Source organism: Mauremys reevesii, linkage group 4, assembly GCF_016161935.1.
Source record: "Mauremys reevesii isolate NIE-2019 linkage group 4, ASM1616193v1, whole genome shotgun sequence".
NCBI classification, from domain to species: domain Eukaryota; kingdom Metazoa; phylum Chordata; order Testudines; family Geoemydidae; genus Mauremys; species Mauremys reevesii.
Window position 1 is genome coordinate 11,175,257 of NC_052626.1, and position 26,933 is coordinate 11,202,189.

Consider the following 26,933-nt stretch of genomic DNA (forward strand, 5'->3'; position numbering starts at 1 on the left):
AGAGATGTGTAGATGGGATAACATGTTTTGGGGGAGGAAGATGACTTTGGCACTGCCATTTTGAGCAGATGGAGAAGAACGGAGAGGCTGTGAAGCCAGGCTGGAGAAGGTTACAGCAATAAAGGTGATGGACAACAAGAGTGTGGTCAAGGGCTTTAGTAGTGGGGAAGAGAGAGGAAAGAGGACTTCGGAGGTATTAAAGAGGAAAAATTAAGGATTATGCTGAGATCTGAGCCTGCGAGACAGGAAGGGCAATGAGTTTTCAGTGGAGGTCAAAGATGGAAGTGGAGGAGAGGGTTTAGAAGGGAAAGTGCAAAGTTCAGCTTTGGATAGTAGCTGAACATCTGACAAGAGATATCACTGAGGCAGCGGGAGATGCAGGACTGGACAGAACGGGGGAAGTTCAGAAGAAGCATTTGAGAATCATCAGCAAAAAGAAAAAAGCTGAAGCCATGAGAGGAGATCAAGACACCAAGAACATTCCCACACCTGAAACACTCAGGCCATCTCTTACCCCTTCATCTGTCCCTCCCAAAAATCACCTTGCCACCTGTGGCACCCCAACCCTTGGTTTCCCACAGTCTCTTCACAGGGCAATACCTTGTGATATGCTCTATTCCCCCACAGCAAAAACACACAACCTTTGAGTAGCCCCAGACCCTTTCCCCAGAATCTTGTTTATTCTGTGCCCAGTATGGCACAGTGCCTCTTAATGTCACAGTTCAGATGGGAACAAACACTCCTTAAATGCCCCCACTTGCCCACAGGCAAAACACACCCTTCACTGGGCCTCCAAACTCCACCTTCCATTGTATCTGGGACTTCGGACCCCCTCCTTCTGCAGAAGCCCCACACGGTACTGCTGCTGCTCCTCAAGCCTGGCCAACCACTGCCATAGATCTAGCAGCACTGCCAGATGCTCACTATATCTAGCTGCCTCCGGAAACCGGACTGGGGACTCCTGTGGCTGCTGCTGCCACCCCTCCATATGCTAACTGGGACGGTGAAGACCTCCCTGCCGAAAAGGCTTCTATTCTTATCATAGAATCTCAGGGTTGGAAGGGACCTCTTCTGCGCCATCATCCCTCCTTGGTGGGATGGGGTTGCAGATTCTGCCAACAACGCCAATTGTAACATGGTGGCTGCCACCCTAGCACCCCCTCATGACCCGAGGTGCCTGTGCAGTGCCCTGCCTCTGTTTTCCCCTCCTTCTGGGCTCATTAAATGCCACAGAATCTTTCATCAAATCACAGCCCTTCTTGGGGCGTTGTTATTTATGTGAGGCTGGCAGACCAGGTGCCAGCTCATGCCAAGGCCCCTCAGCCTCACTGAACACTGATAAAAGCATCGCTAGAAAGCAGTCTGGCTCACCCGTGTGTTAGCATTGTTAAAACAGATGTTTGCGTCATAACAGTGTGTTTAGAGTTAATGAAATGCTTGTAGGATGCTGCATGTATTAATCTTATTTATAATATCTGTATCCCATGTCATAAGGTAATATTTAAAGGTTTGCTCTGTGACTATAAAAATGTTTGCTAAGATTGTAACCCCCGCCCACCGCAATCAGGAGAGAAGCATTACCAAGTGTGAAATACTAATTTACCACAAGAGGGGTCATCTCCTCCCCCACAAAGGAAGCCTATAGACACCAGAAAAAACCATCATGGCACATCAGTAGACAAAAGACTTTGTTGATTGTTTCCCCCACACCCCTGAAAATGGTACGGTGTGCAAGCCCTCTTGCATGAATGCTGGGGAAAGGGAATAAAAATCCCTGTTATGGAGAAATTATCAGCACTGTGCTGCTTGGAATTCAGAGAGGGAAATATTTCTAAGCATAAGCAAGGAATCCCCAAGCTGCTTAGCTTGGGTTAGCCTACAGGACAGATAGAGCTTGCACACTACAGCAGCTTCTATTACTTTTTGAAATCTAAGACAGCAACTCATTTGTTTGTGTAGTCAGTTTAATATACAGTTGGTTACAAGCATTGCCTTTGGTGTGGGATCTGAGGTACAACTGATCTGGAGTAAGGGACTGGTCCTTTGGGGCTGGGAGTGACCTGAATATTATAGTGATTTTTGGTTTAAGGGACCATCTATCACAAAGGCAGGCTTGCCTAGGTGGCAAGATGGACTGGAGTGCCCGTCTGTGACTCCGTGTCAAGGCTGTTACAGTGCTCGAGGAGGTCGAACTTGATACTTGGTTGGTGAAATCTAATTATATGACATGCAACCCATTTGGGGGTTGTGCCCGGCTTCTTGACACGCTGCCCTGAGGTTGGCACCCATGTTCATGGGCCACTCCAGAGAGCGTGACAATTTATTAACACAAAATTCTAAACACAAAAACACAAACAAATCTTCCACCCACCCTTAACCTGGGCACACGCCTCCTCCCTGAGGTACTGTCGCTTCCCACTGTCGGAGCAGCTGGAGAAGATGCAGGGCTTGGCCTGTTTTCTTTGCCTTCTCCCAATGAAAAAAAATTCAGCTTGGTCTTCTTACCCAACTCCAGCTCCCCTTCTTGGGGACCACTGCAGGGGACCCTCTCTCCCTGAAGCTTCACCCTCAGTGAAACCCCCTCTGGCCCTTTATAGCCCAGGTGCAGCCCGCACCCCACAGGCACTGACTTTTGTTTTGACGGTGGGTGCTCCATCCCCACTCCGCCCCAAGACCCTGCTCCCAGTCGGCCTCTTCCCCCGAGGCCCTGCCCCAAATCCCCCTCTCCCCGCCCTGGCTCTGCCCCTCCCCAAAGGCCCCCCACTTGCTCCTCTCTGGCTCCTCCCCTGACCGCCTCCTGACCACCACTCGCTCCTTTCTTCCCTCTCATGCCTTAAGGGGGAGTGATGGGAGAGGGGGCAGAGAGGAGCAGGCCTCGGGGGAAGAGGGCCGAGCAGGGGCGGGGCCACGGTCTGAGTGCTGAGCACCCCCTTTTTTTTCTGTGGGTGTTTGAGCCCCGGAGCACCCACAGAGTCAGTGCCTGACTTAGAGCACCTGCTCTGGCACAGGGGAGCAGGGCCTACTTTTATCCCAGCCACCCGGTGACACTGTTTAATCAAAAAAGGTTCAACAGAAAAGTTATAAACCAAAGATGCCCTGAGAATGCATCACAGCTGCCCTCTAACAGCTCAGTATTTTTCACAGTAGCCACAGCGTGGCCAGGTGTTGGAATCGGACCAGTGAGGTTAGTCACTAAGTCAATCTCATGTCAAATCTCAAAATCAATCTTGTCTGATTCATCTGGAAAACACCGTTCCAGATCTTCAGACGCAGCCAAATTATTATTATTTTTTTAAATCTGCTACCCTGGGTGTCATGAACAAGTAAATAAGCCTAGGAAAATCCAAGCACAATTTGGCAGGTACAATACTGTCGGAGATAATCCTACCTGCTGAAGTTTCCTTTTAACCTCTGTGAAGAGTCCAGGAGACATGACGTATAATCAGGATAGACACCAATTCTGTCCCTCTGGAAACAAGAGAGAACTAAGCGGTCTTCAAAATAGCATTCTGACAGCTAAGAGAATGACAACAGCAGCTACCCTTCTAGAGGTGGTTACTTTCGGCAATTTCCTTGCTAGACGTATCCTAGGCACAACAATGTGATCGGGGATGTGGGTAGGCAGGTGGGATTGGTGTCAAAGTAATTCAATCTGTGCCATTTAGACAACAGAGCCAAGATACACCTGGTTTGTTCTCTTCAGGAGAACAGTAGCTGCATTTTCTGAAGTAAGATTTTCTAGCCTTGCATGAATCCATCAGAAATGCACAATAGGCATATGAGGAGCACTACAGACCCGTGGTACACATCTCTACATGCGTAATTTGGCCAGGTATGGCCTCTTCGCTCTCCCATCTGTTTTGGCAAGCTATTCGCAAATACGCATCTTACCACTACAGAAGTTACCAATATGGTCACTGGAAGACGTTGTGTTTGTTTTCTAGAGAGCCACGACGGAAGGATGGTTAGGGCATGGCCCAAGAGATATAATGGGGGTAACAGCACTGCTCTCCTCACAGGGGTGTTGTGAGGACAAATACATTAAAGATTGTGAAGCACTTTAAGATCCACTGATAAAAATCATCTTATAAGAAATTGGCAGCATCGTTTTAATGTTAAGTATCTCCTTGGGGAAGTTTTCCAGCGATGTCCATTATAGTACATGGGGCCTTTGTTCAATAATTTCAATTAAAAGCCTGATTACTTATTTTCTCCCCCCCATTTTGTAGCTTTTAGCTCTGTTTCCTTGATGATTAAGGGGCAGATGTTATTGTTAATTACTATTTGTATTTGAGTAAGCTCCAACAGAAATTACAATACCTAGCACAATGGCACCCCCTATATATAGTAAGAGACAGCTCCAGCCCCCAGAACCTTACAATCTAAATAGCCAAGACAGACAAAGGAACTGTCATTATCTTCATTTGGGGAACTGAGACACAAGGAGATTAAATTACTTGCCCCGTGCCTGTGGAAGAATGTGGAATTGAAGCCATATCTCCTGAATGCCAGTCCAGTGCTACACTCTCGAGACACACTTCCCTGTCTTTGATACGTGCTGTTGCTATCATCTGTTCAGTGTTTTTCTTACCCACTTCTACCTAATAACCTGCAAGGTGGCTCTGTCGGGATGGTTACTAGTTGGGTCCAGACTTAATACAGCCCTGCCAAAAAGGGGCAAATATACTGGTTTTCTGAGAATACCGATGGCTGTGTTTGATGCCCTAGCGGTAGATGTTATTCCAATTAGGCAACATTGGAAGAGTCCTTTCTATTCCTCCATCTCGAAATCTTTAATAAAATATCAGCATCATAAAGTAAGTGGAAGGGGTTCATAGTCACAAGTCTGCTTCTGCAGCCCTTACCCTAAGGAGGTCAGTGGGAGTGTTCGCATGAGAGAGGCCTGAGAAAATGAAGAAAAATCTTAAAAGTGATAGATTAAGTCCGAGTTATTTATTCATCCTGCAGTAGCACCTAGAGGCCCCAGACATGGGCCAGGGGCCTGTTGTGCTAGGCACGGTACACACATACAATAAAAAGATCCATGCTCCAAAGAGCACACAGTCTGAGGGTACATCTGCACAGCAAAAAAACAACAACAAGCAACCTGCAGCAGTGAGTCTCCGAGGCCAGGGCAGGTGATTTGGGCTCACATGGCTCATGTTATGGGGCTAAAAATAGTAGTGTAGACATTTAGACTTGGGCTGGAGCCAAGGTTGAAAGTAATTTAAAGGACTTACTGGTATACTGGAGTTGTGAGTGGGAGTGGGCGTGGCCTCAACCGGAAGAGACGTGGCCTTTCAAATTTTAAAGGCCATGGAGCTCCGGCTGTGGTGGGGAGCCCCAGGGCCTTTAAATCACCCCGGAGCTCCCAGCTACAGAGGCGGCTCGGAGCCCTGGGACTCAGGGGTGAACTAGAGGCCCCGGGGCGCTGGCCACAGTGGAGCTCTGGGCCCTTTAAATCACTGTGGGAGCCCTGCTGCCGCTACCCCAGGGCAGCAGGGCTCAGGCTATGGCTGGGGTAGCGGCGGCAGGGCTCCAGAGGCGATTTAAAGGGCCTGGGGTGGCAAAAACCCTGGAGCCGGCCCTGGCTCAGGCGGCACTTTAATGGGCCGGGGGCTCCCCGCAGGGGTTGGAGCCCTTGGCCCTTTCAATCACCTCTGGAGAAGCCGGTCCAGTTCAGCACAGCGTACCAGCTCTTGCCGGTATGCCGGACAGGACCAGACTGGCTTACTTTCACCTCTGGCTGGAGCTCAGGCTGTGAAACCTGGAGAGAGGCTGGGAGCCCTGGCTCCTGCCCCAGCCTGAACATCTACACAGCCCTCCAGTGTGAGCCTGAGTCAGCTGATCTGGGCTTTGAGACTCACTAAATCAGGTGTTTGGGGGCAGGAAGGAGATTGCTCTGCAAACATACTCTGGGGGTCTGATCCCAGACCTGCTGAAGTCTAGGGGAGTCTTTCCTTTGGCTCCAAAAGGTTTGGAGCCCTAAGCACATGGCAAGATCAGCCCTTCACGAAAAAGGAACTGAAATTTCCCCATTTCATGGGTTCACCACTATGAAAATGTTGTAAACGGGACTCATCAAACATATTGAACTTTATTAAAAAAATATATCTAAAGGCCACAATGAAAATATTGCTCCAGGCAGCAGCAACCCTAAAAAGACAATTTTTGTTGGTGGAATGAGGTGGGTCTTTCCAGTGAACCAAGCCACGATGATATTTACAATGCCGTTTTATAAAAGGTCAAACATTTGTCCTTTGCCAACAAGTGATGTATTTGCATGCAGACTAAAAGTAGGTCTGGTGTGTTAACCCAGCACACAGCAAAAAGGGGCACAAAGGCAGAGGGCGCCACCAAGAGGCTTTAATTTCAACGCCTGTCAATTCAATTGCAGTGGGTTAGAGATCACAGGGAAGCAGTGATATCTACCGAAGAGACATCAGACAGTGTAGTAAAAAGGGTAATCCATTTATTTTTAGAGAAGTTTTCCACTCAGAGATCATACACACTGCAGATCACAGAAACACATGCAAGCATGAAATTTAATTTTTAAGAATTCTTTTCCTGGGGCTTCCATGTAAAACGGCAGTGAATGGGGGAAAAAAACACCCTATAATCATGACAAGACAATTACAGAGGAGAGTTCTCTTAAGCATGGAACTTGGAGAAAATATTTGGGGGTGGGGGAATCCTCAAACAGTCATTTTTACCCAGTTGACTTGTTCTACTGAAGCAGAATTAGATGTTGCTTCACACAACTGACTTTTTCAAGAATAATTGACTTCAAAGTATCTGCAAGGGTAGGGGGGAAGTTTGAGTTTAAACAAGATTAGATGTTTCTCTAAAAGATCTGCTCGAGGCATTACTTAGAGGGAGTTCTCTGGTCTGTGCTATCCAACAGACCAGATGAAGGTGATCACAGTGGTCAGTTCTGGCCTAAGAAGCTACAAATCTAGATTTTTTGATTTCACTCTTCCAGTGGCGCAGCCTACATAATGTGAAAATTGTCTGAAAACTCTAGAACCCTCAGACATGCACACACCTGCTTTTATTGTGAAAGGACTGGGAAACACGTTAGGATTTGTTGGATTGTGGTGTGAAAGTGGCAACTTGAATGGTCTTTAAAAAATAAAAGGAGTGAAAAGACAGAAAACTGGAAGTGCTTTTCTCTTCTTGCTAACCTCCCCTCCCCCGAACCCAGAATGAGCTAGCATAGAGAATGAATCCCCTGTCATTTTTCAAAGAGGCAATTCCCTCCCAAGACTGAGTTCACTGACGTGGCAGTGTGGGAAGCCCATATTATGAATGCCTGAGCCAGACTTAGCCTGTGGATAAACAGAAAGGTTCGTTTCCTCAACAGGCAACCCTGTAAAACTTCTGAAGCAGTAAATATTCCCTCTAAAATAAATACAGAGCATACACACAGAGAGTGCCAGTTCCAAACTTGCCTGGTAACCATCCTAGCATTAATGATTTTTGTGTCTTTACATGAGAGATAATTTTTACCATGGTGGGCAGTGAAGATTTCTAATTTCTATACATTAAAACTGTCCATTTCTCAGTGTAATTATCTCCCACAAGAGGAGCAACTGAATAGCAGCTTTGACAATTGCCTTATACTACTGTCCCAGCTGCTTAACACAAGAAAACAAACTGAAATTCAAGTAGACCATAGATACAACATACTGGTTCAACCACACATTACTCCAGGAATCTGGGAGCTATAAAAGTGCCCTTTAAACTTCCTAACTGCTCTTATTTCAAAATGTTATTTTGTTAACACAAACCATCAAAAGGCCTATTAAAACAAAGCAAAAAAATGGAAAAGAACTTACCCAATTTGGGAATAGTCTAGCTTTTGTGCCTTGATACCATGTGCTCCAAACCTCCATCAATGGTGGAAACACCCCCACGTCAGGTTTCTGAATCTAGAGACAACACAACAAACTAATTTGTCAAAACGTACAGCCGTCGCGATGGAGCAGACACAGGGAAATTTTGACAGACTTTGTGCCCTAAGCTCACCACTGGAGGCTGTAAACATGATGGGTAAAGTGACAGTCTGGCTACAAAACTGGCTGGCAGCTTCATTAGACATCTTTCGCCTGACTGATTAAACTGCATTTAAGATCCACTTTCATTTTTTCAAGGCTTTTGTTTAAACTAAAAGGTCATGTTTTCAAGTGAGCGAGCCCCACAATACAGTTACATTCTTACTAGTGTTGCACAGAGGAGCGTGAATGAGATTCACAGACACCAACAAATGTCGCAGCCAGTGGAGGGTCCAGAAAGGCATTTGTTGTCTGTCTGTTTGATAGCCCAGCAGGGAGACAAGCTTGAAAAGTCCATGGGCTCAAACTTGGAATATTTGCTTTGGACAGTGAGCCAAGAGGACGGAGCGCCACCCGCTCGGGCTTCCTTGTTGCAGTTCATTCCCCCTCCTTGTCACCCCCAGCTCAGCGTTCCGCAGCCAGAACGAGATGTTGGATGTTTCAGCAGAAAGGACGCCCTCGCTTTGGGCCCAAACCTGTGAGGTGCTGAGAGCCCTGTGTTGCCATTGGTTTCAGTAGGACTCGGGGCTGCTCAGCACCTCACAGAATTGGGCCCTTTTGGAGTCACAGAATATTTCTCACAAAGAAGAGAAATGGGGATTCTAGGGCCAGCTCTGCATCTGATGCAACTCAGCTTTGCTCCATTGACGTCAATGCTGATTTACGCCAGCTGACGATCTGGCCCACTCACACCTGGGCGCACTCACCTTAAAATGACACGTTCCAGCCCAGTGCCCTGACATGCTCAGAGGCTCATATAGTACAACGAACGGGTTCTTAAGCTGAGGAAGGGTCTTGAACGGGTTTTGAGAGTCCCTCCCCTTTCTTTCTTTAAGGCCAGGTGGGAAGTGGGCTCCCAAGCTGTTTTTTTCTGTTGTAAGGCGGGGTAATGCTGTAGAGGAAAGGTTGAGAATCATCGGTAGCACATACAAGGAATGGACGCTTATGCCAGTCGAATTACACTGCTGTATTGTCATTAGACTTGGAAATAAAAAGAAACCTGATTTACTTTTTCCTGTGGTTTTCTTGTTGGCATACGAAGAAGAGGGAGACTTACCTATTCCCAAGCAGGGTTATCACCTGGGGCGATTGCTCATCATCGCAGGCAGGAGAAAATGGGTCTGAAAGGGACTGAGATGAAAAATAGAAATAAATGGCATGAAACAAAAGGCAAAAGAAGAAACACCGATGTGTTTACAGCAATGTTGGATTGGTGCTTTAGATAATGTTGTCATTATCGCCACAGTAATAGTGCCTGGAACAATGCAATATACTTAGTCACCCTTTATATTAAGGGGACTTTTATAAACAGCTTATGAAGGGTCAGTGAATGATTTGTGGACGTTATAAGTATGTTACCGGTGGGAGTACATATGTTACAGATGATTATGAATGTACCAGGAGCAGGGGTTACGAGTTATAAGCAACTAATAACTGGCTAGACTCTATTACAGTCTATAACCTGTGATCCTATAAAGGTCCATATCATTGTTTTAAAAATTTAATTTAGTGAACTGGACTACAAGCAATTTGGAATGAACTCTTCATGGTGCCTTACACTGGACTCTTCTTCCCACTACTATCATTTTTCTTTCGCTGATACTGAATTTGAACTTGTTATGAAATTTTATGCAAAATTTATTTTTGGATTAGATTTTGTGGCGGTTCCCCACCCTTTTCAATTAGAATTAAATCCTCTATAATGAAGGGTTGACTAGAATTGGCATCGGCAAACTGCTACTGAGCATCAGTAACTCCAAGTGAACAGGGTTAGCGAACCATATTGAAGAAAGAGTGTTTCCTTTTCATTTTAATTTCAATGAGATTCTATCTATAATAACCATATTTGCATATTGATACTGCAAATACAATCCAGAATGGCTGCAACATTTTTCACTTATTTGGGGCACAAAGCAAGCTCCTTGCCATCTGCATTATTATTCTAAAACTACATTAGCTTTTCTGACCCACGGAGATTTAAGTTGCTACAATACAATAGCATAGTCTTTTCTTTAGGACTGTTTTTGACTCATTGATATGTCTAAGATTCACACACAGGTATCGACACGACGCTATACCCCTTTAGCTTTTAAACGCAAATCCTTAGCCTATCTCCTACCGTAATTCCAAGTATTTTCCTTATGGTATATTCTCCAATTCATAAATCTTATGGGTCATAAAAAGGAAAAAGAAAAATATTTAGAGTAAAATTCTGCTTCTAAATAGCCAGGGCTTGTGGAATAAGGTGTGAATCACTGGAAATAAGTGGCAGAATCTGGCCCATAGAAAATTAGCATAGCTTTGAAATCAACAGGAGTTAAGCATGTGCTTAAGTGATTTCCTGAATAGGCTTTAAGTGCCTGATCCTGCTCTATTGAAGTCAATGGGAGTTTTGCCATTGACGAGTTCAGTGGAAGTAGGATCAGCTTGCAAAAAACTCACATTGCCAAGGCTTCTATTTTTTGTTTGGTTTAACTAATAATAGACAATTAGTTCTGAGCGAGATAAACTAGCTGAGAAAGTTTCTTTTTAATTAATACAACATAGATTTAATAAGCAGAGTTCCACTAAAAAACCCACGTTAATTTTCTTTCCTAACATCTACTTGCAGTGGTTCGGAGCGATGGAAAGCTTCGACCTGTTCTGTTTATTCATACAAGCTGTAACACTGTCACAACTGTTTCACTAGAGAGAGTCACAGTCAGTCCATTAAACTGTCAGTTAGTGTTGCAAACAATTACAGCTGTTATCCAGCCCCAGACATGCCATTTAATACATGCATTAATAAAGTGGGAGATGAAAAGGCCAACTACAATAAGAGGTGTTTAATTATGGATCTGTTTAGAAACATTCTAACGCACAATGTTTTATTTCCTGTGTCTACAACACGGAGGCCAATAATTAAGAGTCAAAAGAATTCAAAGTATTAGGTAACAACCGGTAAACTTGTGCAAGATTCCCCCTCCCCCTTCAAGTTTAATTGGTCCATTGTTCCCATGAACTATAAACCAAGGGGTTGATAGCAGTGCTAAAGTTTACTTCTATAAAGGAAGATTAACATATTCTGGAACTTTACCCTAATCCTTGTTTTCAGTTAACTCAAACAGATTGGATTAGTAATTCTTACCTACCACCCACTAGACGAAAATCAGCTTCTTTTCTTAGACAACCAGCTGTATTGTACCTTCTTGTGCATTATCTGCATTGAAAGCGTTCTGCAGAAAGAAATCATGTTCAGTAAAAAGGAAAGAGTTTTACATTATGATGACAAGAAACAATCCCCCAACTTGTGGCGCCTGAATTCCAATGAAAGATTAGACCTGTTTCTCTGTGATTTGTATGCAGTTAGTTCAGGCAAAATGCAGAATAAACCTTCACAAGCTTTTCATTCACGAGACTCATTAAACACTGCCCTGTCAGTACACTGACTTTTCTTAGTTACAGACCTGTAGGGTGCACAGGCACAGCCCCAGGCTTGTGCTTAAAGCTTTGGGGTCTGTAGGCCAGGCTTCAAATCTTGGTTCTAAACGGTGTTGTCATGGATGCTCTCCTTGGGGGTCATGACCACCCTACCCTTCCCATGATGCTAGATGGGAGGGAGCAGGGCCGTCCTTTGGATTTATGGGGCCCTATGCAGTATTATTAAACTGGTGTCCCTATGCCCGGGGAAAAATTAGTGGGTACGGGTGGAGCACCCACAGGCGGCAAGCTCCCCCCTCAACTTCCCTCCACTTGCACATAACAACTTCTCCCGCTCCCTCCCAGTGCTTCCGGAATGCCGCAAACAGGTGATTCATGGCATTCAATCTCTGGGAGGGAGGGGGAGGTGTGGGGATGAGGTGCGCTCGGAGGAGGCGGGAAAGAGGTGGGGGTGGGGGTTTGGGGGAAGGGGTGGAGTGGGCATGGGGCCTGGAGCAGAGTGGGGGGATCAAGCACCCTCTGGCAAGATGAGAAATTGGCATCTATGATCCTGGTGGTGCCCTGGATTTTTGGGTGCCCTACGCAGCCGCATATGCTGGGTCTGCCTAAGGACAGCCCTGGGACGGAGCTCCAGTATGGGAAAGCTTGTGAGAACTACTGCCTTAGGCAAAGCCCTGAGGGTGTGTCTACACTGGAAAGACAAACTTTCAGCACCAAGTCTCAGAGCCCAGGTCAACTGAACCGAGCTTACGAGGCATGGGCTAAAAATAGCACTTTAGAGATTCCCACTCGGGCTGGAGCCCAGGTTTTGAAAACCAGCAATGGGGGAGTGTCATGGAGCCAGGCTCCGGCCCAAGCGGGAACATCTAGACTGCTACATTTACCCCACAAGCCTGAGTCAACTGACCCAGGCGCTGAGACTCAGTGCTGGGGGGGCGAGGGGGGTGCAGTGTAGACGTACCCTTAGTCCCTCAATTCCCTATCTGCAATCTCTGGGTAGAAAAAGTTCCCTATCTCACAGGAGCGGTGTGAGGATCAGTTCACTGATATTATCTGTGCACCGCATAGTTATGGTGATGGGGCCATATAAGTACCTATTAGGCCCTAGACCGCTGTAAAATCCTGTGGAAGGATCCAGATTTTGAAAAGAGAATGGAACCCATCGAAAGTCCTAGTTTGGTCAAAACTCCCAGGGTCCTCAGTGCAAGTTTTGTCTGAATAAATACTGAGGGTCATACCCTGCTTCCGTTGGAGCCAATGTCAAAATAGCCACAGACTTCCACGGGAGTAGGACTGGGTGCCAGGTATGGAGTTTGGGTGACCTTGGCCACTGTCTTGATGGCCAGCATGAAGGCTTAACACCAAAAGTCCGACCCTAAGCTCTGTGACCCCGAGTGCTGCCTCCTATCTGCACAGGGGTGAATTTCACCCTGTGGGTTTTGGCAGAAGGTGAGGCCGTTATTTTCTGCCGCCTTGTTCTTCCACAAATTATGCCAATTAGCTGGAGCTTTTTGAGAAATAACTTCTCTGTCGCGTGTTTGTGATCAGTGAAATACCAAGGATGCTGTGGTTGCCTTTCACAGTCTAACACATACAGGGCCCTTAAAGAATCTAAGCGTGACTAGCGCCGTGTTCACCTTCCATTAATTTCTTAACGCCATCAGACTAGACAACAAGAAACTCACATAAAAAGTGGCAGTGGCGCACAAGCAGTGGAAACCAGGATTCAGAAAAAGCAACTGTTAGCTTCTTTTTGTTGGTTGCTTTTGCAGAGCAGCAGAGCAGATGGCCTTCTCATAATGATGGAACAAAATTAATTACTGTTTTTAATATTAAGCAATGATTGTAACTCAGGATAGCAGTTAAAATATTCAGTTGCTAGGACTACAGGAGGTAGCGCTCTAGCCAACAAAAATACCCGAACTGTTAAAAATAATCTGTACAAACACTCTCGCTGCAATGGTTCTCCCGCCATACTACAATTGCTCACTACTTTAAGGAAGGAGCATGTGTCATAGGGAAATCCAGAAGTTACATACAGAGCTTTTGGGGGTAGGAAGCAACTGGCTAAGCACCAGCCCTTAAACTTCATTTTTAATTGGACAATACTAGTTAGTGACAATAGGGGAACCAGATGTCCTGATTTTATAGGGACAGTCCCAATTTTGGGGTCTTTTTCTTATATAGGGTCCTATTACCCCCAACCCCCTGTCCGGATTTTTCACATTTGCTGTCTGGTCACTGTGTGTGCGCTGCTGCCGCGCCGCGCCTCCTCCTGGTCGGTCGGTCCGTGTCGTCCCGCCTCCGAGCGCCGGCAGGGCAGGCTGGGTGTATTGCTGTTTCTGGCCCCCCCTCCCCCCCCCCCGCCGGTGCCCGCTATCTATAATTGGGTCCCCTCTCCCCCCACACGCGCTATCCCCCGCCTTGCCTCAGTAGTGGCTACTGACAGTCTGGGGCAGACTGCAGTATCAGCCCACTCATCACAGGCAGGGTTGGGTTTGGGCCTGCTGCTGCCCCCCCCCCTCTGCTGCTCCCCACTGCCAGTACCTATGGGCCCTTGCTGCGGCCGCAGCCTGGGGGGGCTTTGGCTGCCCCCTAGCTCCTCAGCCTATCCCCAGCTCTGCTTCCCTCAGGGCAGTCACCCTAAGTGACAAATCTCATTTACTCATGTTAATTAGTAATGAGGGATATTAATTAGGACTGTACCTGGGAATGAAAGAGAATGCCTTGCAAAAGCTCCAGCTGTTCGCACATGCTGCAGCCCGCCTGCTAAGCAACGCAGAACTGATATGAGCATGTCCTCCCCATGCTGCTCTCCGATGAATACTTGATCCAATACAAGGTGGCGTTCTTGAGCTTCAAAGCACTCAATGGGTTAGGCCAGGGCTATCTCAGGGAGCAACACTTCTCTCTCCCCAGGCTCTTAGTAGAGTAGAATCTGTCAGTTACACAGGTGAAACTCATAGGAGAGAAGGACAGAATTTTCTTGGTGGCTGGGCTATGGAACTTCATGGCCTCAGGGGATGGCAAAGGATCCACAAGAGACTAGGCTGACCATGAATTTTACTCCGTTCAGGACAAAATGTCAGACTTCTCTCGACCAGAGTTTTCTAACAATAACCACCCCTCCCCACTGAAAAGAGTAACTAGTTGAGGATGGTCTGAGTTACCAAGCGCCTTATCATGAGTCTCGTGGTATTTGGTGGTTTCCTTCAAGCCCCAGCTCCTGGAGTCATGTGATTATGTGAGAATCTTGGCTTTCGTTTAAGGGAAAAGAAATTCTAGTCCTCATTGTTGCAGAGAGAAGCTTGAGAACAAGGCCATAAAAGGCTCAAAAAAACCCAAAAGGCAAATGAAAAGAACCCCGTTTTTAAAAAATATAATAATTTTTACGCCAATTTCATGATGTTTTGGGAACTGGCTATATAATTTTTGGGTGCCTGGGGTTAGCAATACTGCCACCTGCAAAGGAGCCTAGCTGAAAGATGAAAAATGACACACCATTGTAGAAATATAAAATATGTTATGTAAAAGTTTTGCTTGTGGTGTCTTTAAAAAAAAACAACCAACAACCTTCTGCTGGGGAGAATTCATATGAATGATGGAAGGAAAATGCTACACAGTTCATTTTCCATCCCTCCATGCTGAGAGGAAGAATGGTCTTGCAATTAAGGTCCTTTGCAGTTTTCTTGTAGCTGTGCTAGTCCCAGGTTATGACAGAGACTAGCTGGGTCAGGTAATAACTTTTATTGTACCTACTTGTGTTGAGGAAAGAGTCGAGTCTTCAAGCACCAAGAAACCATTCAAAATGAAGAGAGGAGTCATAGGCCAAAGGAGAGTTAGTGAGTTACAGATTGTTGTAATGAGACACAAAACCAGAGTCTCTATTGAGTCTATGATTTTTGGTGTCTGGCAGAGTTCTTCTTGTCACTCTAGCTAAGATTTTGAAATGCCATAGATTAGTTCCCAACTCTGACACAGCCTTCCCGTGACACCTTGGGCAAGTCCCTTAATCTCCCTGCACCTCAGTTCCCCATCTGTAGAATGGGGCTGATAGTCCTGTTCTCCCACCCGTTGTTTGTTTATTTAGACTGTCAGGACCAGATACTTAAAAGTATTTAGGCTCCTAATTTGCACTGATTTCAGTGGGAGGTTGGAGCTTAAATACCTTGGAAGAGCTGGACCTGCGCTCTTTGTAGTTAGAACTCTCTCTTACTATGCGTGCATACAGTGCCTTGCACCATGGGGTCCTGGCCTCAGAGGAAGCCTCTAGATGCTACTGTTAGACATAACAAATAATGAAGACCAGACTAGTAAATTGCTCAACCTTCTAAATGTGCAAAGCAAGACAGAGAGAAACGCTTAAAAATCCTAAGGACTCGCAGGGAACTTTACACAAGCCTGTAAATTTCTCATTGCTAATTACAGTGCCTTCAGAGTCATACTCAGTAAATATATATATATATATATATATATATATATATATATATATATATATGAGCTATACACTGTGATCACTAGATACTCCACCCCCTGTCCCCCCCTCCATTGAAAACTGTGGATTCTGCCATATCACAAACACAAGGAAACGAAAAGAGGAGCAAGCAGAAAATTACCCAGAGACTCTGTTACAATCCTGTGAAAGAAAAGAACTATTGATCCATGCACATATATCAAGCTCTGTCACTGAGCCACATCAAATAAATTATATGTATCATTTACTATTTGGAAGTTTATTCTAAATAAAGAGAACCTCCAAGTACTGATTTCAAACTGTTTCACTGAGCTCCATTTTTTTAAATTTCATAATAGTCTTTTGTCCTCGGTTTTCCCTCTGTTTGTGAAGCATTTTTCACTTGAAGACTCAATTAGGACCAAAAAAAAAACCCTACACAACAATCATTCAATTCAAAAATTAATTTGGAGATCAAGGGACTGACTTAGACCTATGCCAGCAACTAAAATCTATTCAAGCCTTTGTCACATGATCCAAGAGAACGGAGCAACAACAGTTTAGCTCCTTTAATCCTGCTTAATTTGAGTGCAAAGAAACTCACATGTGCTACTAAGAACATTTGTAGAGTACACTGTGTCCATTTTCTGGGTCCCCAAGTCTAAAGAGTTTGTTTCATTGAGCACTCGCAACATGATAGATTAATTAAAAAACATAACCCAGCGCCGACAAGGAAAAACCATTTCGCTTCACAGAGGTAGTGAGTGATTCATTCCAAAAATAACTTTTTGCTGGAACAACACATCTGAGGTAGTTTTCTATTATTATTATTTATTACGGTAGCACCTAGGGCCTCAGCTGTGATTGGGGCCCTGTTGTGCAAGGCTCTGTACAAACATACATCGAGAGACAGTTCCTGCCCCAAAGAGCTTACAAAATAAATAAACAAGAGAGCCAAAGTGTGGGAGGATCTATCTGTGTAACTACCGGGGGCCAATCTCCTTTTAATAAGATGTGAGAGAGCTCAGAAAATCTCACCCAGCACACTCACACTCTCTCTATGCCCTGTAAGTTCACTGGTCTTGGAAGAACTTTAAAGTCAGTAGTGAAATTTCCAAGAAAAAAAATTAATTCCTTCCGCTAAACGTGTGATGACTGTTCTGGCTTCGCTCTGCCTCTCTCCCTGACTGGTCTCACTCGGAGACAAAACAATCAAATCGATCAAAAAAGCTGGAACCGCTGGGACTTGTTTTCCATCCTCTGTCCCGTAAAAGTGAGTCCTTGAACTTTTCTACATGAGCTAGCAGCAGTGGCGTTCCTTCCAGAGTCTGAATCTGCCCGCTTCTCTGATTCAGGAGGCAAGTGAGCTACAGTAAGAGGGTGCACAGTCCAGACAATCACCACACCCACATCCATGCACAGAGGGGACCCTCCTTGCAGGAATCCCATCTGCAGAGATACCAAAGAGAGGGGCCAGCTGCCTTGGCAGGCTGGACTCACACACTGGAAGGGCTGAAGTTGACATGCATCACTCCCTCTTCCACCCAAGAGATGTCTCCAGCATGGAGATATATTATCTTTCGCACACAACTCTTGCGTTCTGTGGGCAGCTGTGTTCTCTTGGGGACCAGAGTCAGTGCAGAGGTGTAGGACCTCTGTGCAGATCCCTAAGGCCCCATATGATTTGAGAGCATGCCCCACTGCCTCTTCAATGGAATTGCAAACCTGCTGGCAGAACAACATGGGGGGATCCTTTTGAGGGGATCCTAGCAGCTAGTGTATTGACCAGCACCCCTTGTTGCAGATGTTTCTGTGGAAGAGGACAATCAGGGACAATGCCCACATTGTAAGCAGAAAATGGCTTACAATGATGCAGGCCTTACTTTAACTAGACTTAGTCGGGAATTTTCCACCTATATATATATATATATGTGTGTGTGTGTGTGCGCGCGTGCACGCGCGCCAATTCATCACAACTGAAACAGTCTGAATCTCACAATTCGAAACCATTTTGGGAAAAAAAAGTTTTGAAGATGTGGAAACAGGTCATTTCGAGATTTTGGACCCAAAAATCGTCATTGTTTGGTTTCAAAACCACCGTTTGATATTTTAGTTAATTTATACAGAAAAATATTTTTTAAAATGTTAAAAGGTTGAAATCAAGATGAAACGTTTTGAAGTTATGAAAACAAAACATTTCAGCTGACCCTATCCGAAGGAGTTTTTTAATTGGATTAGCGTTTTATGAACATTTTGGAGATTAGATATTTTATCCCCCTTTCTTTCCTGATTCAGGATGACAAATTTTCAAAAGCTCAAAAAATCTGACAGGGTGGGATAACAGTTTCCTACTCTGCTCTAAATTTGACCGACCAAGCTCCCTTCCACGCAATAGCATTTCATATGGCACTGTGGTCTGTCCTCATTCCCCTGCAAACTGCAGGATATTTGCTATGTCAGGCTGGGCCACCAGAATCTACTGGCCCTTCCCTTTCAGTGCCAATGATCATCTCAGTTTCCAGATTTATAATTTGTACAGAATTAAATGCCCACAGGCCGACCCCTGTGCCTGCCTGAGCCCAATCAATTTCCCATGACCACAGGGATCTGCTCCCATGGAACTGATCCCAGAATTACGGCCAAACTCCGTATGCTGCACTAACCCCAGATTCATCCCAGGTTTAATTCACCGAAACCAATGGAGTTACATCTGGGGTGAATCTGTCCCTGAAGAAGAGCTCTGTGTAGCTTGAAAGCTTCTCTCCCCAACCAACAGAAATTGGTCCAGTAACAGATGTTACCTTATCCACCTTCTCTCCTACATTTGCCTGTGATTACTGATACTACTTAAAGGCTTGTTGTTAACTGACTTTCTGGACATGAGTTTCCAAAGAGATCCATTCATGAGTAAATAGAGGTGAGGGGTTGCTGCCTTTGGATTAAAATTAGCCAAAATACCAGCGAGCTGCTTTGAAAAAGAAGCAGGGTTATTAAAGAACAACCACCAGGCAGTAAAAAACAACCAATTCCTCATCAGAGAGTGAAGAAACAACAAGGGACGCTTGGCCTCCCCTTACACATGTCTTGTATTTTATCTAGTCAGAGTGGCAGTTCTGGCAACACGCCAAAGATCTAGCCGATAGATCCAAGCGCCACTGATTAAGGAACATACCCAATTAATGATGGGGGCGGGCTGAATCTTGGTGCGAGGTTCTCACTCATTCTTTGGCATGGTTATCCCCAGAAAGAGTCAATTAGAGCAGAGTTTGCTAACCTTTTGCAACAGAGGCCCTCGTTTTCAATTAAAACATCTCTCTAGGAACCCGAAACAGGAAGTGTTAGACAGCAGGTTGTATTGAGCACCAGGCTTTCTGGTTCTTTGTGGTGTCTGAATCTCTTTCTCCTGTGCACTGGTTTTTAATTTGCAAAAGTTTTGTTTGGATTCTGGACAGGATTCCATATTGTGTGTGCTCAGCTCAATAGTCTAGATAAGATGGAGGACCCTGGGTAACTCTCATAACTATTTTCACTTGTTACGCAGGAAATGTATAATCTAGCGAAACATGGGCTGCAGAGTAGAGAGGGTTTTATTTTTAAATATATATTATTCCTCCGTCCTGCATGTTAAAAGCCTAATGTAAAGTTGGACTGCCAACCTCTTTTTAGAGTTTTAATATTTTCTGGGTTTCCTTATTTAATTTCCTTGTCTAAAATGCCAAAGTCTCCCCCTCCCCCGCCTCCATATGATTCAGCTGGGGTCAACAGAGCCCTGCTTGGGAACCTGTGAATTAAGTTAATCACACCCTCTAGCACTGTGACCGTAGTAACGGCAGCCCCAGATATTTAACGTATTGAAAATTAAGGCCCTATTTTTTTACAAGTCTGAGCTAGAAACCTACAACTGGAGTACTAGCGAATCAGGCTTCGATAGCGCAGTTCTGTGGCACTACAGCCCTTTGCAAGGTACTGGCATTGTCAGGATGGAAAGGTGAGTCCTGAAGCTTTATTCTTCTATCCCCTCCCCTGCACCAACCTAATCATGTGAAAATCACAAATTGTTGAATATTTGCCCTAATGCTGGAGCCGCTCTGTCCCAATGCACGTTAGGAGCCTAAAGGATCTGGACCTCACATCTTAAATTCAGGAAAACACTTTCCCTACTTCCCTCCCCTTTATTCACAGGAGCGAAACACACAGCAGCAAGACTAATTTTCATGAGATTTTTTGCAAGCAAGCAGATCTCGATGCCAACTCGGGAACAGATTCTGTAGTCTAAAGGGTAAAGTCTTTGCATCATATTGTAGAAAGTAGCAAATTCAAATCCTGTGGTGAAGGTCACATTTATAGAATAAACTCTTCCTATCCTTTATCATCTCCAGGTTAGCTGGGTAACATTCATTATCGTTATCATCCAAAAAGATCCCTCATTGCATGGAAATATTTCAGTGAAGCTTTTGGTTCAAGAAGGAAAACATAATATACCGTATTATGGGTAATTTTCATGAAATTTTGCATGCATGCAGATCTTATGAGCTAAAGAACATACTTTGTTTGAACTTTCTAGCCTTCTTCTCATTCATTTTTTATTAATAACTTTCCCCTTAGTATTCAATAGGCTTCTCTTGCATTCAGGGAACAATATCAGAGCCCTCCTGCAGCTAATTTAATGTGTGTAAATTCTCATGACTGATAAGCAACAACTGTGCACACAGAAGGGAGAGTACAACAGCAAATACTACGCGCAACACAGAGAGGGTCAGAAGATGCGCTGAAGAGGTGATCATTGAAAGAAGTTTGGCTTTATACGGTAAAGCCTCACACAAAGAAGAGCAATCTATTGTCATCAGAGGGAAAACAAAGTCTTGGTTTTTCGTTGTTTTAATCCCTAGAGAATTTAATGTTTAGGCCCAGAATCAGCCAGACACGTGCCTAACTTTCAGCACATGAGTAGTCTAACTGACTTGATTGGGAAGCTGGTCACTCTCTGTATGAAGGAGCTAATTATAGATTGTTTGTAAAGGTTAATAAATGATCACTTGAAGTTAAAAGCATGTTAAATCACCGCCAGGGCCCCGGCTGCTGCCACTACCCTGGGGGCTCCGGCAGCGGGGCTCAGGTGGCGATTTAAAGGACCCGGGGCTCCGGGGAGCCCTTGGCCCTTTAAATCGTCGCTGGAGCCCCACTGCCAGGAGGTGGCGATTTAAAGGGCCTGGGGCATTAGTGGTGGCCGGAGCCCCTGGTCCTTTAAATCGCCCCTGAGCCCCGGGGCTCCTAGCCGCCTCTGCAGCTGGTAGTTCCAGTAGTGATTTAAAGAACCCGGGCTTCCAGCCGCCGCTACCACAGCCAGAGCCCCAGGCCCTTTAAATCTTGATTTAAAGGTCCTGCAGATTTAAAGGCCCTGCCCCTTCCAGCAGAGACCCTACCCCCTGCTCAGGACTCTGGCATACCGGTAAGTCCTTTAAGTTCCTTTCACCCCTGCTCATGGTTCAGTTGCATCCAGGCTGCTCCAAGCGTTGTAACCTGGTACACAGGGTCACGGCACCGTTCAGGTTTGGCCTGGCCACACGTGCATCATGATGGAGGGGCGGCCAGGCCAAACGTGAGGAGTAGCTGGGCCAAACCTGAGTGGTAGTGTGACCCTATGCAACAGGTCACAATGCACAGAGCCTGGAATCAGGCCCAGCCCCGTGGGACAGGAGTCGCCATTACAGAGTGAGTGCAGGGTGGACTCACTCTTCAGCCGCCCTGACCCCACGGCCTCCTCTCCAGCCCCATCTCCCCCAAGCCTCCCCTCCTCACCAGGCCAGGCATAGGGTTACAATGCCAGGGTGGAGGGTGCTGCTGCAGCTGGTCAGTGCCCCTCAGTTTAGGACAACGCACCCATTGAATAGGGTGGCTACATCCACCTGGGGCTGAATAGGAGGGTTGTCTTGCCTAGATTCAAGGGTGGCTTGAGGACGGAGGGGACCCCTAGTATGGAAAAATGGGTTCCTGGTTTGGGAACGGTTGAGAACCACAGATCTAGTCGATTCCAGAGCCATCTGTTGAAATCCCTTTGGCATCTTCCTCCTTGTGATCAATTTAGCGGGTGTTTTTAATTCACTTGCCTTCATAACACAACTAATTATCCCTTCCTGCTTTCAGAACCCTCTCTATCTTCTGCCTTCTCACTAACAAGAGCGCATACTTTGATGTTTCAGTATGACACCAAAAAGACCCTGGACCTAACATGTCATTTTCAAGATGATTCTGCAAAACCAAAGCCACCCAGCTGTGTTTTCCAGAGAGATCAGAAACAAATGGGAAAAGCCTCATAGATCCATAGATTCTAGGACTGGAAGGGACCTCGAGAGGTCATCAAGTCCAGTCCCCTGCCCTCATGGCAGGACCAAATACTGTCTAGACCATCCCTGATAGACATTTATCTAACCTACTCTTAAATATCTCCAGAGATGGAGATTTCACAACCTCCCTAGGCAATTTATTCCAGTGTTTAACCACCCTGACAGTTAGGAACTTTTTCCTAATGTCCAACCTAAACCTCCTTTGCTGCAGTTTAAGCCCATTGCTTCTTGTTCTATCCTTAGAGGCTAAGGTGAACAAGTTTTCTCCCTCCTCACATGCTGGGAAGGCCAACAGGTGGATTCTGACCCATCCACAGAACTGGCAGGAAGAGCAGGTTGACAAAGCATCTGGCAAGAATAGAAAAAAGGACCCAAAGTGGACTAGCAACATTGAGTAGCATCAGCCATAGAAGCTCCTCGCATTCCAACTAGAGAAGAGACACCCTGGAAAAGTCAGACAACTTAATGCACATTAAAAATGCAACACGCAATAAGGTCCAGTCCTACAAAGCTTCTCCATACCGGTAGGTCCCCGTGATAGACAGAACGGCTTGCGGGATAAGGGCCTAACACTGTAATATCAAAAAGGATATGACTTGCTAAAGGAAATAATTGACTGCTGTACAGAGCCATGGAGCTAATCCTGATGCCATTCACCAGGACTTTCTGATGAACAAATTCTTTCCCAACCTTGCAAATACCCCAACTACTGGCCTCACCTCTCTAATTAAAAACGAATGCGACTACTTCAATAAAGCAACCCAATCCATCATGTTCAGGATGTAATAAAGGAACACAGAGTCAATAAGAAGCTTTCCCCTTTCCCATGTGTGGTACTGTAGGTGTTTCACTGCAGGAAAGCATGTGCTCATTTTTTTTTTTTTACCTCTACGCAGTCTGCAGTGTCCTTTCCCATAGCTGCTGCTAAACGGCACGGAAGGTATTTCCAGTCTCGTGACAGTGACTGAAAAGGGTGGAAGGACACAAATTAAGTCTCAGAGCAATACAGCAGCCCAGGAATGGAAGGTCAGTGAGTTGACTCTTCCCAGAATCCCCTGTACAATGCAATTATTCATGAAGGAAATTTCAAATTATTTTCATTAGACTTCTGTTTTACCAATCTAACCAAAGTGATTAATTAGGGATTAAAATATTTACTCTGCACATGCTGCCTTGGCACGGTGCTAGAATATTTAAGCGCTGTGCTAAAAGGGTCAGCTATTTCCAGGATCGTTTGCAATTCGTTCTGTATTTTCTGTGTAAAAGGGCATTGACATGCATGTCTGTACTGTACTGTACTTACGATCCCGTTAGGGGCACAGATAGAGACAGAGGTCTCACTTCCTATCTTTGGCGTTGCCCCAGGCTCCCCAAGTTCTCCTTTGCCAGGGCCACTTTGGATCAGCAACTGAAATAAGAACAGCAATAAAATTACAGTTCGTCACACAGCAGATAGGATGTTCAAAACTAGCCAGAAGTGCTAGGTGATATGGTCAGAAGTGGGAAGGATGGTCTAGCAGATAGAGACAGGACTGGGATGCAGGAGACTTGGATTCAATTCCTGACTTAACTATAGATTTCCTCTGTGACCTTGGGCAACTCACAAGGTATTTTGGCCCCTAATTCCCGTTGATTTTTATTAGGACGGAGGGCCAGAAAATTACGTTATGCATTTACCAAGGAATGCCGTTACTGGGTAGGTGATCCCGTGGGTACCAAAATCTTCGGTGGCACGATAAGATTGTTTAGATGTTTAGTCTGTGTCTGTCATTGGTAGACTGGCTTAAAGACCTAGCTAGAGATCAGTCGGCAAAGAGGCTATGTCCCTTTGGGATTTGTCTTGATGCTGATGATAGGCACTTAAATACCTTTGAGGATCTGGGCCTTCCCCTACCATGTGTTTGAGTTCCGCATCTGTAAAGCGGGTATCACACTGCCCTACCTCACAGGGGTGTTGCAAGGATAAAAACCCATTAATGGCTGAGGTACTCAAATACTACAGCAGTGAGGGCCATGTAAGTACCGCCATGGATAGAACTTCAGGTTCTTTTTCTACACAGCGGAGTAGAATCAGGGTGCCCAGCAAGCCACATAGGATGAGAATTTGTCTAAGGATGAGTTGTACCTGGCTCTGGGGTCTTCTGTGGGGAAAAAGTGCTGTTCAGCCTCAGGCTGTAAGAATCTGACCCATAGACACTTGACGCATGGACCTCAGAGTCCAGAAGTCCAGACACTCCTCCAAACCTTCTGATTCTGAACAGTTAATCTGAACTGGAGCTTTAGTTGCATGTTAACACATTCGCTAACGTGTAAGCAACAATTGTACATTCTGGGGCGGACACCACAATCCTACTTGCATTTAATCCTAGGATGCAGGCTAAGTTTAAACGCGACTAGCGAGTATTTCTTGCCCTGTGCGCACTTGAATTGACTATCACGTTAATTGACAACAGTTAAAACACAACTAAAAATTCAAGTGTGGACCGAGCCTAAGGATGTCAGACTTCAAATGGTTGTGTCGACACTACAATCAGAGGTGTGATGGGCTAGGAGCACAAAACATACTCAGGGGCCTGGGTGAGTTTGTATATCCTGTGCTGCTGCAGCGTCACCGCTCTTGTTATTTCAGCTAGCTAGATCCAAGCTAGCTCCGGTACGTTCTACATGCTCTGCCTGCTGGCACACCTCTGAGTGCAGTGTACACACACCTATTGTCTGCGCTGTGCCACATCATTAGAGAAGGGATCCTTTTACACAACAGAGCTCCCAGAGCACGGAGATGCAGTGCCGTAACGAGGGCCAGGCGAGTGAGGCACTTGCCTCAGGCGCGCAACGCGGAGGGGCGCAGCTCTACCGCGATCGGCGGCGCTTCGGCAGCAGGTCTACCGCTGCCACTTCTTTGGCGGCAATTCAGCGGCAGATCCCTGAGTCCCTCTTGGAGGGAAGAACCCGCCACCGAATTGCCGCCGAAGAGCCTGGATCCGGCCCTTGCCTCGGGCGCAAAAATTCCTTGTTACGGCTCTGTGGTGATGCGATGTTAATGCCTCGCTACAAATGTCTGCCTGATGGGTCGCTTTTTGTGAGAGGTACGAAGCAAACTGTTCCCCAGAAAGTGGGATTCTACTATTGTATCGCACCAGAGCAAGATGCAAACGGACTCACAGCCAGGCTAGCGCATTTCCTACTCTGCCCTAGGAAGTTTTCGGTAATTGATTTGATCAGCCCACACTTCTCCTGGTAACTGAATCCACAGTGGTCAGGTAACTAGCAGTGAACGAGTCCAGAGATGGGAACATCAGCTAAGGAGATAGCCGCTCATAACACCTCAGCAACTCTTTAGGGAAAGAGTCACGTTTGTTTTATTACTGAGAAACGAAATGGCTTTTGAAACTTCCCTGGTGTGACAGTGTGACACATGTGAAGCCTAAGTGAGCTCGGAAGGCTAGTTAAAGTGTACAGTACCTTACAGCTGGCTGCTATGGCCATTGCAACTTCACCGAGATGAAAAAGCTGTATAACAGGATTTGCATTCCTTTCCAGAACGTGACTGCTGCAAGCTAACCTTTCAGCTCTTATTTTTTCCCAATAGTATTAGAAGTCTCAGCCCATTTCCTGGCTGGGGCATGTTTCCTTGAGGCGACAGAAGTCACCTGTCACTTTCTTTCTCGTGTTACTTAATCGTTTTAGTCCAAGCTGTAAACCCCCAATCATATTTAATATTTAGTCACCTTGAATGCATGTCGACTGATTAAATAGAATGCTATTTCTGTAAACAACTGAAGAGAGACTACTTACAGCTTCATTATAATGATACCACCAGATATTAGAGCATTATTCATATGGAAGCCCAGAGAATATTTAGGTCTTCTCCTATTTATTTCACAAACAACGATTTAATTGCTGCCATATTAGCAGAGCTATCAGCACTAATTGGATAATACTCCTTCTAAAGATTTTCTTATAGCAGCACTTTTCGTGCTCTGATTTTTTTTTTTATGATTATTGTTAATTATCTACACAGGGTATAGCTTCCCTGAGCTTCTCAGCAAGGGTCCTGCCCACATTTACTACAGCTATGGTTTATTTGCATTATAGTACAGCCTACAGGTCTCAGCTGAAATAAGGGCCCATTGTGCTAGGTGCTGTACATACGCACCATGAGAAACAGTCCCTGGACAAAGTACCTTACAGTCTAAATAGACAAGGACTACAAGGGTGGGAAGGCAAAGTGAGTTGACCAAGGTCACACAACAAGTTTTGGCAGAGCCATAACAGGTCTCCTGAGTTGCAGCGCAGAGGCCTATCCGCTGGACCACACTGCCTCTCTAAAACCTTCTTAAAGACCTAATTCTGCTTAGAGTGAAGCTAGCTGAGTTGTATTAAAATGTTCTTATTTGTTTGTTCTCCTTCCCTTAACCTCTGTCTCCTTGTTTATCTGTTCTAAGACTGTGATATCTTTGGGACCAGGACCATCCCTTCTTGAAAGACAGGAGAAAGCCCAGGGGTCCTATGGTAAACAAATAAGTAATAAAATAAATGGTTAATAATAGCAACAACAACAAAATAATACATGGGAACTAATTTTAACCAAAATGGGATAAAGCCTTCAATTATTATTAAATGATTAGGTTGTGATTATTTGTGTTGCAGTTGCACAAAGTC

At 45.4% G+C, this 26,933-nt stretch overlaps 1 protein-coding gene across 1 annotated transcript in view; it reads right to left on the reverse strand.

Moving 5' to 3' along the window:
• LOC120403073 overlaps positions 1-25,757 on the reverse strand; it is a 40,848-nt gene extending 15,091 nt beyond the window's left edge. Inside the window, exons 1-5 of the mRNA XM_039533753.1 lie at positions 25,734-25,757; positions 23,575-23,679; positions 23,158-23,235; positions 7,839-7,931; positions 3,389-3,468 (exon numbers count right to left, since the gene is read on the reverse strand). Of these exons, the coding sequence (XP_039389687.1) occupies positions 3,389-3,468; positions 7,839-7,931; positions 23,158-23,235; positions 23,575-23,679; positions 25,734-25,757 (380 nt within the window). The remainder of the gene's footprint in view (positions 1-3,388; positions 3,469-7,838; positions 7,932-23,157; positions 23,236-23,574; positions 23,680-25,733) is intronic.
• Positions 25,758-26,933: the final 1,176 nt, after the last annotated feature.